The sequence below is a fragment of the Bos taurus genome, chromosome 16, assembly GCF_002263795.3.
Source record: "Bos taurus isolate L1 Dominette 01449 registration number 42190680 breed Hereford chromosome 16, ARS-UCD2.0, whole genome shotgun sequence".
Lineage (NCBI taxonomy): Eukaryota > Metazoa > Chordata > Mammalia > Artiodactyla > Bovidae > Bos > Bos taurus.
In genome coordinates, this window is record NC_037343.1 from 35,045,867 (window position 1) to 35,061,651 (window position 15,785).

General features: G+C 36.8%; 1 protein-coding gene across 3 annotated transcripts in view; it reads right to left on the reverse strand.

Annotated features, from left to right (window-relative positions):
• The window catches only part of WDR64 (WD repeat domain 64), a 121,022-nt gene that overhangs the window by 36,266 nt on the left and 68,971 nt on the right, over window positions 1-15,785 (reverse strand). For all 3 annotated transcript variants that reach the window (XM_024976544.2, NM_001205438.3, XM_059875574.1), the window contains 4 exons: window positions 9,537-9,713; window positions 4,412-4,542; window positions 1,666-1,767; window positions 403-472 (listed from right to left, as the gene is read on the reverse strand). In XM_024976544.2, coding sequence (XP_024832312.1) covers window positions 403-472; window positions 1,666-1,767; window positions 4,412-4,542; window positions 9,537-9,713 — 480 coding nt within the window. The remainder of the gene's footprint in view (window positions 1-402; window positions 473-1,665; window positions 1,768-4,411; window positions 4,543-9,536; window positions 9,714-15,785) is intronic.

Consider the following 15,785-nt stretch of genomic DNA (forward strand, 5'->3'; position numbering starts at 1 on the left):
AAATCTCAACTAGAAATAAAAATATATAAAAAAATATAAAATATGAAACCAAGAACACAGTTTGAAAACCATTTCATTACATTGTGTTGTAACATAATCACATGCTGTCTCTTTCCTCTGTGAAATGTATATAATACTTTTTAGCAAAAGAGATAGTCTAAAATTATTATTTAATAAACATAAAAATAGCCTATGTAATTTATTTTATTCATGAAATAAATAAATTTATTTATTTATTATTGCATATAGGAAAGCCTTGAAAAATAGTGGGAAAAAAGATAAAAACAGTTTAGACATTGCTTTTTAGGGAAAACAAAAAAGATTTTACCTACTACGTGCAACAAATTATTGAGCAAACATTGGCAATAACAGGAAGGCACACTCTCCTTTTCTCTTGCTTACCTTGCTACTCTGTGGACCCTTGCTAGAATCACACTGGGATGAAGAACATACAGAATCCTGACTTGATCTCCTATAAGGAGAGGGAGGAAGCCCAAGGAGGAAAAGTTAAGATATTTTTTCATACTCAGAAGGTGCTCTCCTCTGTTTTAATTTAAGCTGGTTACTTTTTTTTTTTTTTTTTAGCATCTCTGGATTTTAGTGTGGATACTGCTCAGGTGTAGGAAATAAAAATCTGTTCTTTCCCACTGTTACGGCTACATTTAGTCCCAGAGGCTCTGACACTGAAATGGTGAGGAGTGAGGTGGCTGTGAGGAGGCTTGGAAAACCTAGTAACTTCTGCTCTATAGTTTCTAATTCTGCTACAATGGGCTGAAAACTGGCATAGTGTTCTGGTGCAGATATATACAGATGAGGTCCTCAAAATATTCTCAGAACATTTCAAGTCAAGGAGTAAGGAAGATGTTATATTCTGGCTCACTTCTGGATGATGAGATAGTACATAAGCCTTTGATTTCTCTCCAGAGATGTGTTTTTCATTGCCTATTGAAATCAGAGCTCTCAGGCAAATATAAATAGGAAAAACACCTTTTCTTAAACTTAAAAAAAAAAAAAATCCCTTGCTCTCTTGGAATGGATGATGATTGCTCAGTTATAGCGGATGTCATATGAAACCTGCTTCCATATGATCTTTCATATTTTCCCTATAAATCTTTTTTTTTTCTGCTTTATATCAGTGCTGATAGAGTTGTATTTTAGCTGCAAGTGGGGTCAAGTGAGCAGTTTTCCTCTCTGCTGTGGGACTGAAATGGTAAGGGGAAACTGGATAACTACACGGCAATTAGATCCCCCTAGGGCCACCCATTTACAAAAACAGTAATAGGGAAGAAAGCTGAAGCCAAGTATGTCAGTCCAAATATATCTCCCCTCAGTTGTGTGTGTGTGTGCTCAGTCATTCAGTTGTGTCTGACTCTTTGTGACCCGTGGACCGTAGCCCACCAGGTTCCTCTTGTCCATGGAATTTTTCAAGCAACAATACTAGAGTGGGTTGCCATCTTCCTCCTCCAGGGGATCTTCTGGCCCCAGGGATCGAACCCACATCTCCTGCATCTCTTGCATTGTCAGGTGGAAGCTTTACCACTAGTGCCACCTGGGAAGACCCTTCTCTCAATTGTACCTTCCTAAATGCTGGGATGAGGAGAACTCTTTTTATATCATCCACTTAAGTCCCAGACAGTATTTCTTGATCAGTAAGTGCTGAGTTACCTTACACATTCAGGATTACGAAAGAGAAATAGTATGTCATTAATTCTAAAGCGTTTAGGGTCCAAATCAGGGTCTACAGTGAAGCAATCTTCTGGTCTATACCTAGGAATAAGCATACATTCACAAGATAAAAATTTACAAATAAGGTAACGTACATTATTATATATTCCACGCAGAGGTAATCAACTCCTGAAATGTTGATTATCATTGAACATGGAGAGAAAACCCAAAAGTATAGCATTTGAATTCTTTCTTAATAAACATCTATATAACAACATGATCTTTTAGTGTTTAGAAGTCTTTTAATTCAATCAGTTTGTCTATTAGTTCAGAGAGTGAACTTATACAACCTCCTGGAAGTTTCATACAGTTTAAAGAATACATTTCTACTCTTTGAATAAGTACAGTGAGAAATTAGAATAAAATGTAGTTACTACCCTCAAGCACCTTATAATTAAGCGGAAAAGGAAAGCAGGTAATTCAGTAATCATACTATTCTTCCTGCTCCAGTCTCCAATTGACTCAGATTCCCAAAAACACCTTCCTAGGTAGTTTCATGGAAGCAGAAGGCTGGTCCCCCACCATCTGCCCTGGCACTTCATAGTAGGCTTTTAAAGCCATGTTTGATATTCCTTATAGGAAATAGATGTTGTAACAAACTGTTCTTTTTCCTTTAGTGAAAATTACCTCTCCTAATTTGGATGGACAAGTGATGAAGGACCTGCTGGGGAGTGAACCAAGCTCAAAGGAGGAGACTGCAAATTTGATGACTTGTTGAGCTCCAACTTTTTATGTATTTCTGCTCCGCAAGTGAACTGCATGGTAAAGTGGATTATTCATTACCAATAACAATTTCTAGTTTGCACCCTCAAAAAAGCATAGGACTTGGAACAGAAAAAGAAGGACTATTTCTCCTGACTGGAGAAGGGCTGTTAGACAAAGTTTGAGGTAGAGGTAGAGATGGCCATCCTTAACTTTAGAGTCTTTAAACTGGACCTGGATTACTTTGGACAGTTAAATTATATGTTTTGCAAAATACTCCAGTGATTCTAAATCAATTGTTTTAATATAATCACCTTTTTGTGGGAAGAGGACACTGTATGACCCATTGTAGTCAGTTATTCTTCTTTGGGTGCTGGATTTGCATGCATCCCTTGGCAAACTGCCTAGCCCTTCAAGAATAGATTCAAGAAGAATCTCCACCTTTGAACTGGGAATATTCTCAGGGGAGCTGCAATCTCTTTTAAGCTGTGGCAGTAGGTTATGGTCTTTGCATTTTTAGTCTAGTAGCTGCTTTCCCAAAATAGTGAGTCATACATAAGCTGACACAGTGTGAAAACTGTATTAATAAGAAGATGAGGAATTGTGTGGTGTTATTATTTAGGAATAAAGTGACACGTATACAGTCTGTGAGAAAAGCAAGGATTGGAGGAAAGGAACTGAAGGATGACAGGAATTCTAGGGGCAGGGCCCAGCAGACCCTGGGCTGAGGTAAAGAGGAAGGGTTTGCAGAAACAGCTACTTCAGCTTAAGGTTCAAAGAAAAGCATACCCAGAGTCCCAAAAAGAAAGGAATATTTCCTCCCAAAACTTGGCTAAAAGTAAAAACTCTGACATGGACTGAAAAGGGGCATAGAGTCCAGGAAGACATATGCAGGTACTGTAGCTAGGAGAGGCAGAGATTTCTTTCGCTTTTTCTTCTTCTTTTCCCCTGTCTTCTCTGACTCTCTTCTCCTTTATACCTCTTTCCTTCCCCCAAATGCTTAAATAGAATTTATTTTATTTTTAATTCATTGTTAAGGTTCTTGGCCATCTTATACCTTGAAGTACAACTTTAGAAACTCTCTAGATATAGGGTGATATACGGCCCTTACTTAGAGCCCAATTACACAACTGAGGAAAGGTTATTATTTTTAACCCATCCATAACAAATAATACAATGTTACATTATATCCCTTATAACCAATGGTAAGCATATTTAGAACTAGATTTCCAGGGGAGGGTAAATTTTGTGGAACAGAGCAAATCTAGTTGGTTGAGATGTAGAATTGAATATGTAATGCCCTTGTTAGTACTGCCCTGTAGTATTGGGTGGAGCTCTTTTTCCATAAGAGCTTATGGAAAAACCCAAAAGAACTTTTTGACCACCCCAATAAACTGGATGTGTTGGAGTGGTGAATGAGAAGGAAAACCCATCTTAATTACCTCTCACCATTTGACGCTGGTGTCACTGGGAATACCAGACAAGATGGGGGACGGTAGATTGGGAGGAAATCTTGGGCATGGGGGGCTTTAAGGGTCTTGTTAGTCATCCATATGGTAATTGCTAATAGGCAATTGGATATGTGTGCTTGAAACTCTTAGATTATTGTTTAAAATTACTACATATTTTAAATATTTGTTAAAGTTATATATTTGGACAAGATTATACATGGAAAGCATATACTAACTTTAGTACATACTCTTTGTACATAAAGTACATACTCTAGTACATACTCAAGAAGAGTAAATGTAAAAGCACTTGGGAATACAAATAATAAAGGTTTACTTTATTCATATCATTATGGGATTTAAACACTTAGTACATACCCTGCTTATAAAGATAACCTCCAGGAAAGGCTCCTTGAGAAAATTATCATCACTTTTATGTATTGCTTTTTTTTTTTTTTAAGTAATGAATGTTACTTTGACTCTTCTGCAGTGCAGCTTTTTAAGGAAATAGTATTTAAGGAAACAATTCAACTCACACTTCTTTGACAGTTGATGTTACAAAATTCCATAAGATGATCACACCATTTAAGGTTCCAGCAGCTATCAAATTATATCCTTCTGTTTGTAATAGATCAATGCAGTTCACTTCTATACTAACAGCAGGATTCTGAAGAGGGAAAGAAACAGACCCAGTGACCATCATGAACACAGTATCTAAGCACCATGCAAAGACAATGTGTATACTTTGTTCTCTCATTAACTTAAACCAAAAAAAGTATATATTTAAATCCTAAAGCATGAAATTTAGTAAAATCTAAATTATTTTGGCATAAAATGCTTTAATTTGTAGAATTTAATAAAGCAAGAAAAAATATACTCATCTGTTGTCTTCTTCCTTCAGCCTAAACTATCAACCATTAAATTACCTTCCCATCTTTCTCTTCTCTTCAAACTTCTTGACAGAATATCCTATATTAGCTCTTCTAACTTGCTGACCTTCCTTTCACCCATGGCCTAGCTTCTGCTCCATGCCACTCTATGAAAGCTTTTTCTAAATATCACTAGGGACTTCTTTTGCCAGTGCTATTTGATATATTTCAGTTGTCTTGCCTCAAGTATTTTTTGATACCTACTATGTTAGGTTCTTGGGATATATAGTTAAACAAAATGTCAGTAAACCCAGAGAAATTTTTAATAAAATTCAAGCATTCAGATAACTGCTAATTCAGATAAAATGTTAATTACATACAATTTTTTTTTTTTTGAGAATTTATGTTTTATTTGACAGACGTCCAGGAGATAGCATCTTAAGTAATCCTGGGAAAACTGCTCCAAGGAAGTGAGGAGGAAGCTAGGATATATAGGAATTATCCAACAAAGGACACAGAAGATTACAGTTAATAAAAGAAAACTCAATTTAAGGAATTTAACACTTTTCTATATATGAGAAGATGCAAGAGTTTGGGCTCTGTTCATTCCTTTGATATGCACCTCAGCTATCTGGGGCCAGTATCCTGTTTTCACATCCCGAGTTTCCTCAGGGCTCACCATCAGAAGTGGCTGCAGTCTGATGGCTGCTAGATGGTAAGTATTCTTTGTTTCCTTCCTGAGTTCCCTCAGGACTTACCAGCTCACCGTCAGAGTTGGCTACAATCACTGATGACTGTGATATCTTTTTTTACTGATATGGCAGATAATATTTTATTTCTCAGTTCTTTACCTTGGTCCAAAGTTTGAGCAATACCTGGGAGACATTTCATGACCAATTTTTGTCCCATGGTGCTAGGACATTCTTTTTAGATTTGGCAAAAATTTTTGTTGATATGCCACTTTGGATGTTAATTTCTGAATTAGGTTCTGTTGATAATTAAAGATTCTCTGGATCCTCTGTCTTACTAGTCCATTATGATCCAGGAAATGTTTTCACCTTATTGCTTCTTTCCGTACCTAGAATCACACTATTAGAATTATTTTATGTGTCATAAATGTGATCTATTTCCTCAAAATGTTTAGCCATCATTAGTTTTGTCACAGGGCCTAGTTATAAGTTGGGTACAGTAAGAGACAACAACCTTATAAAATAGACAGGATATAAGTAATACAGCTAGTAATATTAACAAAGTCATAGGGCAGCATGGAGGCACAAAACACATTTGGAAATGAAGAACAGATTAAAACAACGATTACATCTTTGTTTACAAAGCTATACTTTATCAACTTTGTTGTAAGTTATAGCATAAGAGGAAACCTCGTTTGGAAAACAAAGATTAAAACTAGTATATTTTCCAAAAAGTCATAAAGTTATAAACCATGTTTATCAGTTCATCTGATCCCATAATGTTAATTCCTGTTGATCTGGATGAAGTCATCAGATTTTCCATTAGAGTTTTGTTTTGAGAGTTCTGGGGAAAGATAGCATGTCTTTCAGTTTATCAGTCATTTTTTGTTGTTCATTTGCTAAGTCATGTCTGACTCTTTGTGACCCCATGGACTGCAGCACACCAGACTCCTCTCTCCTCCACTATCTCCTAGAGTTTACTCAGATTCATGTCCATTCAGTTGGTGATGCTATCTAACCATCTCATCCTCTACCACCCCCTTCTCCTTTTGCCTTCAATCTTTCCCAGAATCAGGGTCTTTTCCAGTGAGTCGGCTCTGCACATCAGACGGCCAAAGTATTAGATCTTCTGCTTAAGCAACAGTCCTTCCAATGAATATTTAGGGTTGATTTCCTTTCAGATCAACTGGTTTGATCTTGCAGTCTAAGGGACTCGCAAGAGTCTTCTCTAGCACGGCTATTCAAAAGCATCAGTTCTTTGGCGCTCAGCCTTCTTTATGGCCCAGTTCTCACATCTGTACATGACTACTGGAAAAACTACAGCTTTGACTATACAGATGCCCTAAAACAATAAAACAATGGTGGCATGAAACCCACATCCTGCCCAGTGAGCTCAGTAAGTTAATGACCCCTGGGACAGGATACCTAGTAGGTGCTCATTAAAAATACATGCAGTGACATACAAAAGTCTTAAAAACCCACTAAAGAATATTTTAGTATATACTGTGTGATTCAACTTACATAGCATTCTAGAAGAAGGAAAAACAAATCTAAAAAAAATTAGAGCAGTAGTTGTCTTGAGTGAGGGGCAAGTATTGATTGGCAGGGTTTAAAAGTGTGTTTTATCTTGATGGGGTTTGGATTGTGTTTTGAATATATTCCTATTCAAATTCATTGAATAGCACACTTGAATTCTGTGCATTTTATTATTTTTAAATTTTACTAAAAAAACGTAAATAGTAAATTCTACTTGAAGATACATATACTGAATGTGTCTGGGGATGATATGTACTGATATCATCATCTTACTTTGAAATACATTTTAAAAACAAGGAGGATTGAAGGGTGAGTAGGGGATGAATATGTAACTACATATGCAATGAAGCAAATATTGCAAAATATTTGTAAAGAGTAAATTTTAAGTGAAGGGTTTTATAGGTGCTCATTATATAAAGCTGCCAGTTGTTCTATATTTGTGAAATTTTTCATAATGAAATGTTGAGAAAGAAAAACCTATGAACCATACACTATTCAGAAAAGAGATTTTATAATTACAAAGACTTTTTACACCCCTGGAAGTCCACCCATGGACAGAGAATTCAAGGATCCTAAATTAGGGCGTTACGGACCCTGGTTCTGTAACTCTAAGGATGTACTACTAAGGACTTGTCAGGAGATACTTCTTTTTATCTGTGTGTGGAAAACAATATTGGTTTCTTTCAATCTACTTACAATTTTGAAAATCGGAGAATATCCTGTAACAGAAATAGTCTGATGATATATTTTCCTTATTTAGATTTTTTAAACAATATTTAGGACAGCAAGAAAAAAATTAACCAGATATCAATAAGTGATATCACCAGAGCAATATAAGAAGCTTAAAAAATAAAAGCTGAAAACAAAAGGTTGAAATTTTATTAACTGATATTTGAAAATCTAATTAAAATCATATAATGTAAACATGGTGAAATAATAATTAGCCAGAAAATGTGAACAACAATTTTGTGACCTCTTGACATGATCCCAAACTTACCCTTCTTGTCGAAATCTAGGAGACGTTAAAACAACCTAGCTATTTTTAGATAGATGAAAACATGAAATGCTAATGGACTCCCTGAGTGGAGCTGAAAGAATAACTGTGATTATTTTCAAGAGTAGTTTCTAATAAAACTGTTGAAACCTCATCTACACCAAGCTGCTCAGAAATTAGCATTGCCATGGCAAAAGTGACCATACACAAAGTGAAAACACAAATAAGAAAATGGGAAAAAATATTTGAAACTTCTCTCACAGAGGACTGATATTCCTAATACATATTCCTAATCATTTTACATATATGTGTATATTCTTATATTCCTAATATATAAAGAGCTTTTTAATACATTAGAAAAAAGAAAAATCTAGATAGAAATATAAACAAAGAATAGACAAATGATGCATGTACTTAAAAATATTTAATCTGAAAACTTGTCATACCTGAAACTTATCCAGAACTACTAGGGTCATATCAAAAGAACTCAGAAACCTGAAGTGTCCAACTAGCTTGAGATGGGACAATTTAAGAATTAATCAATAATGCAGTAGACTGAAACACATCAAGAATATTTAAATTTGTGATCTGATAATGATACTAAACAAATAAAATGCACTGACCATTTTTGTAGGATGCTAGAAAACCAGTTTCTTACTTTGAAAACTGATAAATGCAAGAAAACAGTCAGTTACTTTGATTTCCTGTCTGAACTGTACCTCAACCAAATAGTTGATCATAGTTTTTGCTTAGAGACACATTCCAGCTAACAAATTAATCAGAGTAAGGTAAAATGGCAACTCTGAATGAAATAATAAACCTAGGTAGTGATCATTAATGGCTGCTGACATCCCCCCCCAAAAAAAAATTATGTGAACTTTGATGGAGGTAATGACACGTGTACTATAGTGACCTCCATGTAGTATAGAGTCTTTTTTTTAAATCAAAGCTGTATGCACCAGACATAATTACCAGATTAAACGAAGTAAAAAAGAACCTCTTCAATTTACCACAAGGGTGCAGTCAGCAAAATCTGGAAAATGAGAAACCAGGCACCAATTGTCTAGTATCGTTAAGAAATGAATTACAAGGGGAAAAAAGATAGGGAAAGATGATTACAGCTTTAAAGAGACATCAACCAAATGCAACAAATGGGCCTTGATTGGATTCTGGTTGAAACAAACTGTAAGAAGTATATATTGTATGAGAAGATCTGGGAAAATTGGAAACTGTGATGTGATTATATTAAAGATGTCTTATAAATTATCTTAGAAAATATTTGAGAAAATACTGGTACCATTGTTCTATTTTTGAGTCATTACTGTTTAGAGATACATACTGAAATATTTAGGGATAAAGTTACACAATGTTGAGGATTTGCTTCAAAATAATCCATCCATTGACAATGGTCATGAGGAAGTGGTAGAAATAATGAGGAAAAAAATTGGCCATAACAGATACTTTTTGAAGCTGGCTAACAGTACATGAAAATACATTGTATTATTTTCTCTACTTTTGTATATGTTTGTAATTTTTCATAATATAAAGGAAAAAAACTCAAGAAGAAACTTACACCAACACGCTGAGAAAAGTTTTTCTCAACTATCAGCTCTACATCTGGGAAGGGAATAGCCATGCTCCTTTCTTTAGTAGACACCCTTAGATGCACAATACGATTCCCACTTTGTAGGACAGGCACAACATCAGGCAGCTCCCATATCACCGCAAGGTAAATATCATCTTCTTTACCCTTTAATAGAAATCCAGTGAGTACATGAAAAATTCAGTTAACTATTTTGAGCTGTTTTAATGGCATAGAGAAAAATAGAACATACAGTGATATACTTACCACTCAGCTTTATCAGATATTAAGCTTTACCTGTCCCTCACTAATATAATTCCTCTTTCTTTACTTTCTAGAGGTAACTAGTAACCCACATATGGTTTTAGTCATCAAAGTTTATACCCACATGCCATATTCAGGTATTAGTCATATATATAGCTTCCCTGGCAACTCAGATGGTAAAGAATCCACCTGCAATGCAAGAGACCCATGTTTGATCCCTGGGTCAAGAATATCCCCTGAAGAAGGAAATGGCAACCCATTCCAGTATGTAGAGAATCCCATGGACAGAGGAGCCTGGGAGGTTACAGCCCACAGAGTCACAAAGTGTCAGACACGACCTAGTGACTAACACTTTTCATATGTATGTTACATGATATGATATTGCTTTCAGGCTTCTAACCTTTTTATAAAATGATATCAAACTTTATGGTTTCTTACTCAACTTGCTTGTTTCACTTAATTTATTTTTGAGATTTATACAAGTAATTACATGGCACTCTAGTTCATTTTGGAGAGGGCAATGGCACCCCACTCCAGTACTCTTGCCTGGAAAATCCGATGGATGGAGGAACCTGGTAGGCTGCAGTCCATGGGATTGCTAAGAGTCAGACACGACTGAGCAACTTCCCTCTCACTTTTCACTTTCATGCATTGGAGAAGGAAATGATAACCCATTCCAGTGTTCTTGCCTGGAGAATCCCAGGGACGGGGAAATCTGGTGGGCTTCCGTCTGTGGGGTCGCACAGAGTTGGACATGACTGAAGTGACTTAGCAGCAGCAGCAGCAGCAGCTGCTAGTTCATTTATTTTTAACTGCTTTATAGTATTGTATGAATATATGACTATTTACTTATCCATTCTCCTACTGGTGAGTGTTCAGGCTGTGACTTTTTCACTGCATGTTTTTATGGACAAATGGCATATTTTCTAGCACATGTACCTGGTGTAGAATTATTAAATTGTAAGATATGTGCATCCAGTTCTTTCTTAACATTCTTGTCAAAATTTGGTTTCATTTGAATTTTTAAAAATTATTTTTGGCTATCTGATAGTTTTAAAATAGAACATTTAAATTTTTTTAAATTTATTAATTACATTAATCACATTTTCCTAATTTTGTAAGTTGACCGTATTTTTCATGTATTTTTGAACCATCTGATTTTCTTATCTGTTCTTTGTCCATTTTCTGTTGGGCTGTCTCTTTTTCTTCTGGATTTGTGTTGTTTCTTTTGATAGTCTGGTTCCTAATCTTATTTACCTGGCATGCATTTGTCTTTTCACAGTCTGTGACTTGTTTTTCTACTTTGTTTTCTAAGACAGGTTTTTATTTTTAATTTGACTGTAGTGAAGATATCTTTGTGATATCCCATTTATTCAGGTTGTGCTTATGTCCTTTAAGATCCCCACCACAAGAGCCTTGTATGTTATTGCTGGATTTGTTTTAGGTACCTTTGATTTGTATTTGCTATTGTCATCATTCTTTCTGTTTTCTAGTTGGTTATTGTTGGTGAGATGCTTTTAGTTTTAGAATTTTCAACTTTTATATGGGAATAAAAGCTACTTTGTAAAGGTTATTTTGTTGGCAGAGCAGGGATCTTTGTAGGTTGAAAGGCCACTTGTGGTAAAATGAAGAGAATATTGGTTCTAGGCATGGTGACAATGTGTTTCTAGTCTTAGTTCTAGTGAGACCTTGGACAAAGCATATATCTTTATGGGGCCTTATTTTCCTTAGTTCTTAGACAAAATTCCTATTTTTAAAAACTTTATGTTCCTAGTTGTAGACCTAACATCTCTGTTATCTCATATTCAAAAGTGTGAGCCAATGGTACTCCTATATATTAATTGATTCTTTAGTGTTTGCACCATGGGATTAGAAGGAATCTCAGCAATATCCAAATAGTGATCAGATATTGATATACTGAGCAATAGCTAGGTTAGGGTCGTGGGCTCCCTTGATGAGATAAATTGGCTACAGTGGTTTTAATACGTTTAGCTGGTTTTAGCTGAACCATTTCAGATAGTAGCTTTCAGACTTTCTGAATTCACAGAAAACTAAATTTTAAAAAATATTTTAAAAGATTTATTTAGAGTTACTATTTCATTTTACCAAGAAAGGACATGTGAAAGTGAAAGTGAAGTCGCTCAGTCATGTCCGAATCTTAGCGACCCCACGGACTGCACCCTACCAGGCTCCTGCGTCCATGGGATTCTCCAGGCAAGAGTACTGGAGTGGGTTGCCATTGCCTTCTCCAGGACATGGGGGGGACCCTTATTCAGAGACACTCCTAGGATGAGATTTGAGTGTGATGTTTCATCTGCAAGTATCCTTAAATCCCCAGAGGTGTGTGTGGAGGGGGCAATGTGTGCTATGGTTTATGTGTAGTTTTCCTTGCTTCCAAGGACGTAGAGGAGTATCTGAACATGTGTGTAACAGCCTTTGGTACTTTTGAATTGGGAAGAGAATGGGCAGCAGAAAGGTGTACTGATGGTGTCTCAACAGAGGACTGCTGTGGGGAATGCTGAACCCCAACCCTCAAGAACACCATGGCTGTATATCCTCCCTTTGGGATTGTCACCTCTTGCATTTTTCTAGTAGCCAAAGCCCAGTGAGAAGAAAAACTGTAGTTAAATGGGCCTAGAATCTAGAGAGAATAGACGAAACATGCAGAACAGATCCCAGAGTAGCTAGAACTTCTGGGAAGTACGATAACTTGAGCAGTTCAGTCAGTTCAGTCACTTAGTCATGTCCAACTCTTTACGACCCCATGAATCACAGCATGCCAGGCCTCCCTGTCCATCACCAACTCCCGGAGTTCACCCAAACTCACGTCCATAGAGTCTGTGATGCCATCCAGCCATCTCATCCTCTGTTGTCCCATTTTTCTCCTGCCCCCAATCCCTCCCAGCATCAGAGTCTTTTCCAATGAGTCAACTCTTCACATGAGGTGGCCAAAGTACTAGTTTCAGCCTTAGCATCATTCCTTCCAAAGAATACCCAGGACTGATCTCATTTAGAATGGACTGGTTGGATCTCCTTACAGTCCAAGGGACTCTCAAGAGTCTTCTCCAACACCACAGTTCAAAAGCATCAATTCTTTGGCTCTCAGCTTTCTTCACAGTCCAACTCTCACATCCATACATGACCACTGGAAAAACCATAGCCTTGACTAGACGGACCTTTGTTGGCAAAGCAATGTCTCTGCTTTTGAATATGCTATCTAGGTTGGTCATAACTTTCCTTCCAAGGAGTAAGCGTCTTTTAATTTCATGGCTGCAATCACCATCTGCAGTGATTTTGGAGCCCCCAAAAATGAAGTCTGACACTGTTGCCACTGTTTCCCTATCTATTTCCCATAAAGTGATGGGACCAGATGCCATGATCTTCATTTTCTGAATATTGAGCTTTAAGCCAACTTTTTCACTCTCCTCTTTCACCTTCATCAAGAGGCTTTTTAGTTCCTCTTCACCTTCTGCCATAAGGGTGGTGTCATCTGCATATCTGAGGTGATTGATATTTCTCTCAGCAATCTTGATTCCAGCTTGTGCTTCTTCCAGCCCAGCGTTTCTCATGATGTACTCTGCATATAAGTTAAATAAGCAGGGTGACAATATACAGCCTTTGACGTACTCCTTTTCCTATTTGGAACCAGTCTGTTGTTTGAGCAAACCTGAACAATATTTCAGTTCAGTCGCTCAGTCATGTCCAACTCTCTGCGACCCCATCGACTGCAGCATACCAGGCTTCCCTGTCCATCACCAACTCCCGGAGCCTACTCAAACTCATGTCTATCATGTCAGTGATGCCATCCAACCATCTCATCCTCTGTCATCCCCTTCTCCTCCCACCTTTAATCCTTCCCAGCATCAGGGTCTTTTCCAATGAGTCAGTTCTTTGCATCAGGTGGCCAAAGTAATGGAGTTTCAGCTTCAGCATCAGTCCTTCCAATGAATATTCAGGACTGATTTCCTTTAGGATTGACTGGTTGGATTTCCTTGCAGTCCAAGGGACTCTCAAGGGCCTTCTTCAACACCACAGTTCAAAAGCATGGGAGTTCAAAACAGAAACAAAAACCAGCACATGATCTTCAAGTTTAAGAATTTGGTTGATGAGTTAAAGGAGACAGTGCCTGGCTGAGACTTGAACTAATAGCCTAGCAGTAGAGAAATATTTCAAGAGTCAGCAAAGCTAAAACAAAACAAAAACAGAGAAAAATATAAGAAATCTGGAGGACAAATTCAGAAGACCTAATGAGTCAGACACGACTGTGCAAGCAACTGAACTGAATATGCAAATAAAATGAGTTTCTGAATTAAAAAAAGAAACATATGCCAAAGAGACATCTAAGAAACGAATAATAATACAACAAAAATCCCCTGAGCTGGAAGAAGTATGTAGGACTTCAGATTGAGTTTCCTGTGGAATTGATGAGAAGAGATACAAACAGAGGCATAGACTTTAAACTCCAAGGACAAAGATAACATCTTATAAATGTGCAGAAAGAATAAGTTGCTTACAAAGGAAGAAGACTCAGACCAGCTGTGGATTGCTCATTGACAGCACTGTCACTTCAAGACAGTGCAGTTACATATAGACCTAATAAAAGGTCCTGTAACTCATGAATGGAGAAAGAAACAGCAACCCACTCCAGTATTCTTGCCTGGAAAATTCTATGGACAGAGGAGCCTGGCAGGCTACAGTCCATAGGGCTGCAAAGAGTCAGACATTACTGAGCGATTAAGCACACACACACAGGCACTAAAACTTTGGTCTGCTATTTACTTACTATATTGTCATCTCTTTAGTACCAGCTGGGAGATTTAGAAAATATTTTATCCACAGTGTTTCATGGCTTTCAGTGACTTTCCTGAGTAGTTATATAATATAGAATCCTGGGATTTAGAAAAATACCTACTGTATGTGGAGCACACAAAATATTTCTTGAATTGTGTTGAGTTTAGTTGGAAATCAGAGGAAAGCAGTCTTCTCTGACTCCCAGATTAGGCTAGGCACCACCTGCCATCATTAATTTCTATAGCACTTTGTGTAAGCATTCATAACACATATAACAGGTGGATCAATATCAGTCCTTCTTATTAAATTATAAGTTCCATTGTGAAATGGGAGATATCTTTGTGGTTCATGGTAAACATTTGGTAAATGGTTACTGAAAAAAATGAGTGAATAAATGAAAGTATTCCAAAAATTAAGTATGTAAATCAAACCATATTTTACTTTGAATAGGCAGATAATAAAATGAAGAAAGAAAGTGAAGTCTCTCAGTCGTGTCCGACTCTTTGTGACCCGTGGACTGTAGCCTACCAGGCTCCTCAGTCCATGGGATTTTCCAGGCAAGAATACTGGAGTGGGTTTCCATTTCCTTTTTCAGGGGATTTTCCTGACCCAGGGATTGAACCCAGGTCTCCCTCATTGTAGGCAGATGCTTTACCATCTGAGCTACCAGGGAAGGCAGATAATGTGATAAGCAAATAATAAGATATCAATAATAATAAAAATAATGTTTTCAACACTCTCCTTAATGTAAATTTTCCCCCTCAAGCATTAATAAAATACCGTAAAATGCCCCATAGATCTACTATTGTATACCTTACAAGGGGTTTCTTATATTTCTTCATTCTGTCAGTCCTTAGTGAACACCTACTCTGGGCAGAGCAAGAATACAAATATGAATAAGAGAGATTTTCAGTCCTCATCAAGTTCAATCTATGGAGTTCAGGAGACATAAAAAATCAGAATAATCAAAGCAAAAACTGCTATTGTAGATCTAAAAGCAATTTTGATGTGGGAACAGCACCATGCTACATTTTGCAGTTTTTAAAAAGGAGTGTTTATAATAGCAGATTTTGCTGGGATTGCACTAACTTAAAACAGAGAAATTAATACATTGTCACATTTGAGAGTATATTACTAATAAGTTCCTTTCTACAGTGCCACTTTTTTAGGGAGTAAGTGAGCTTG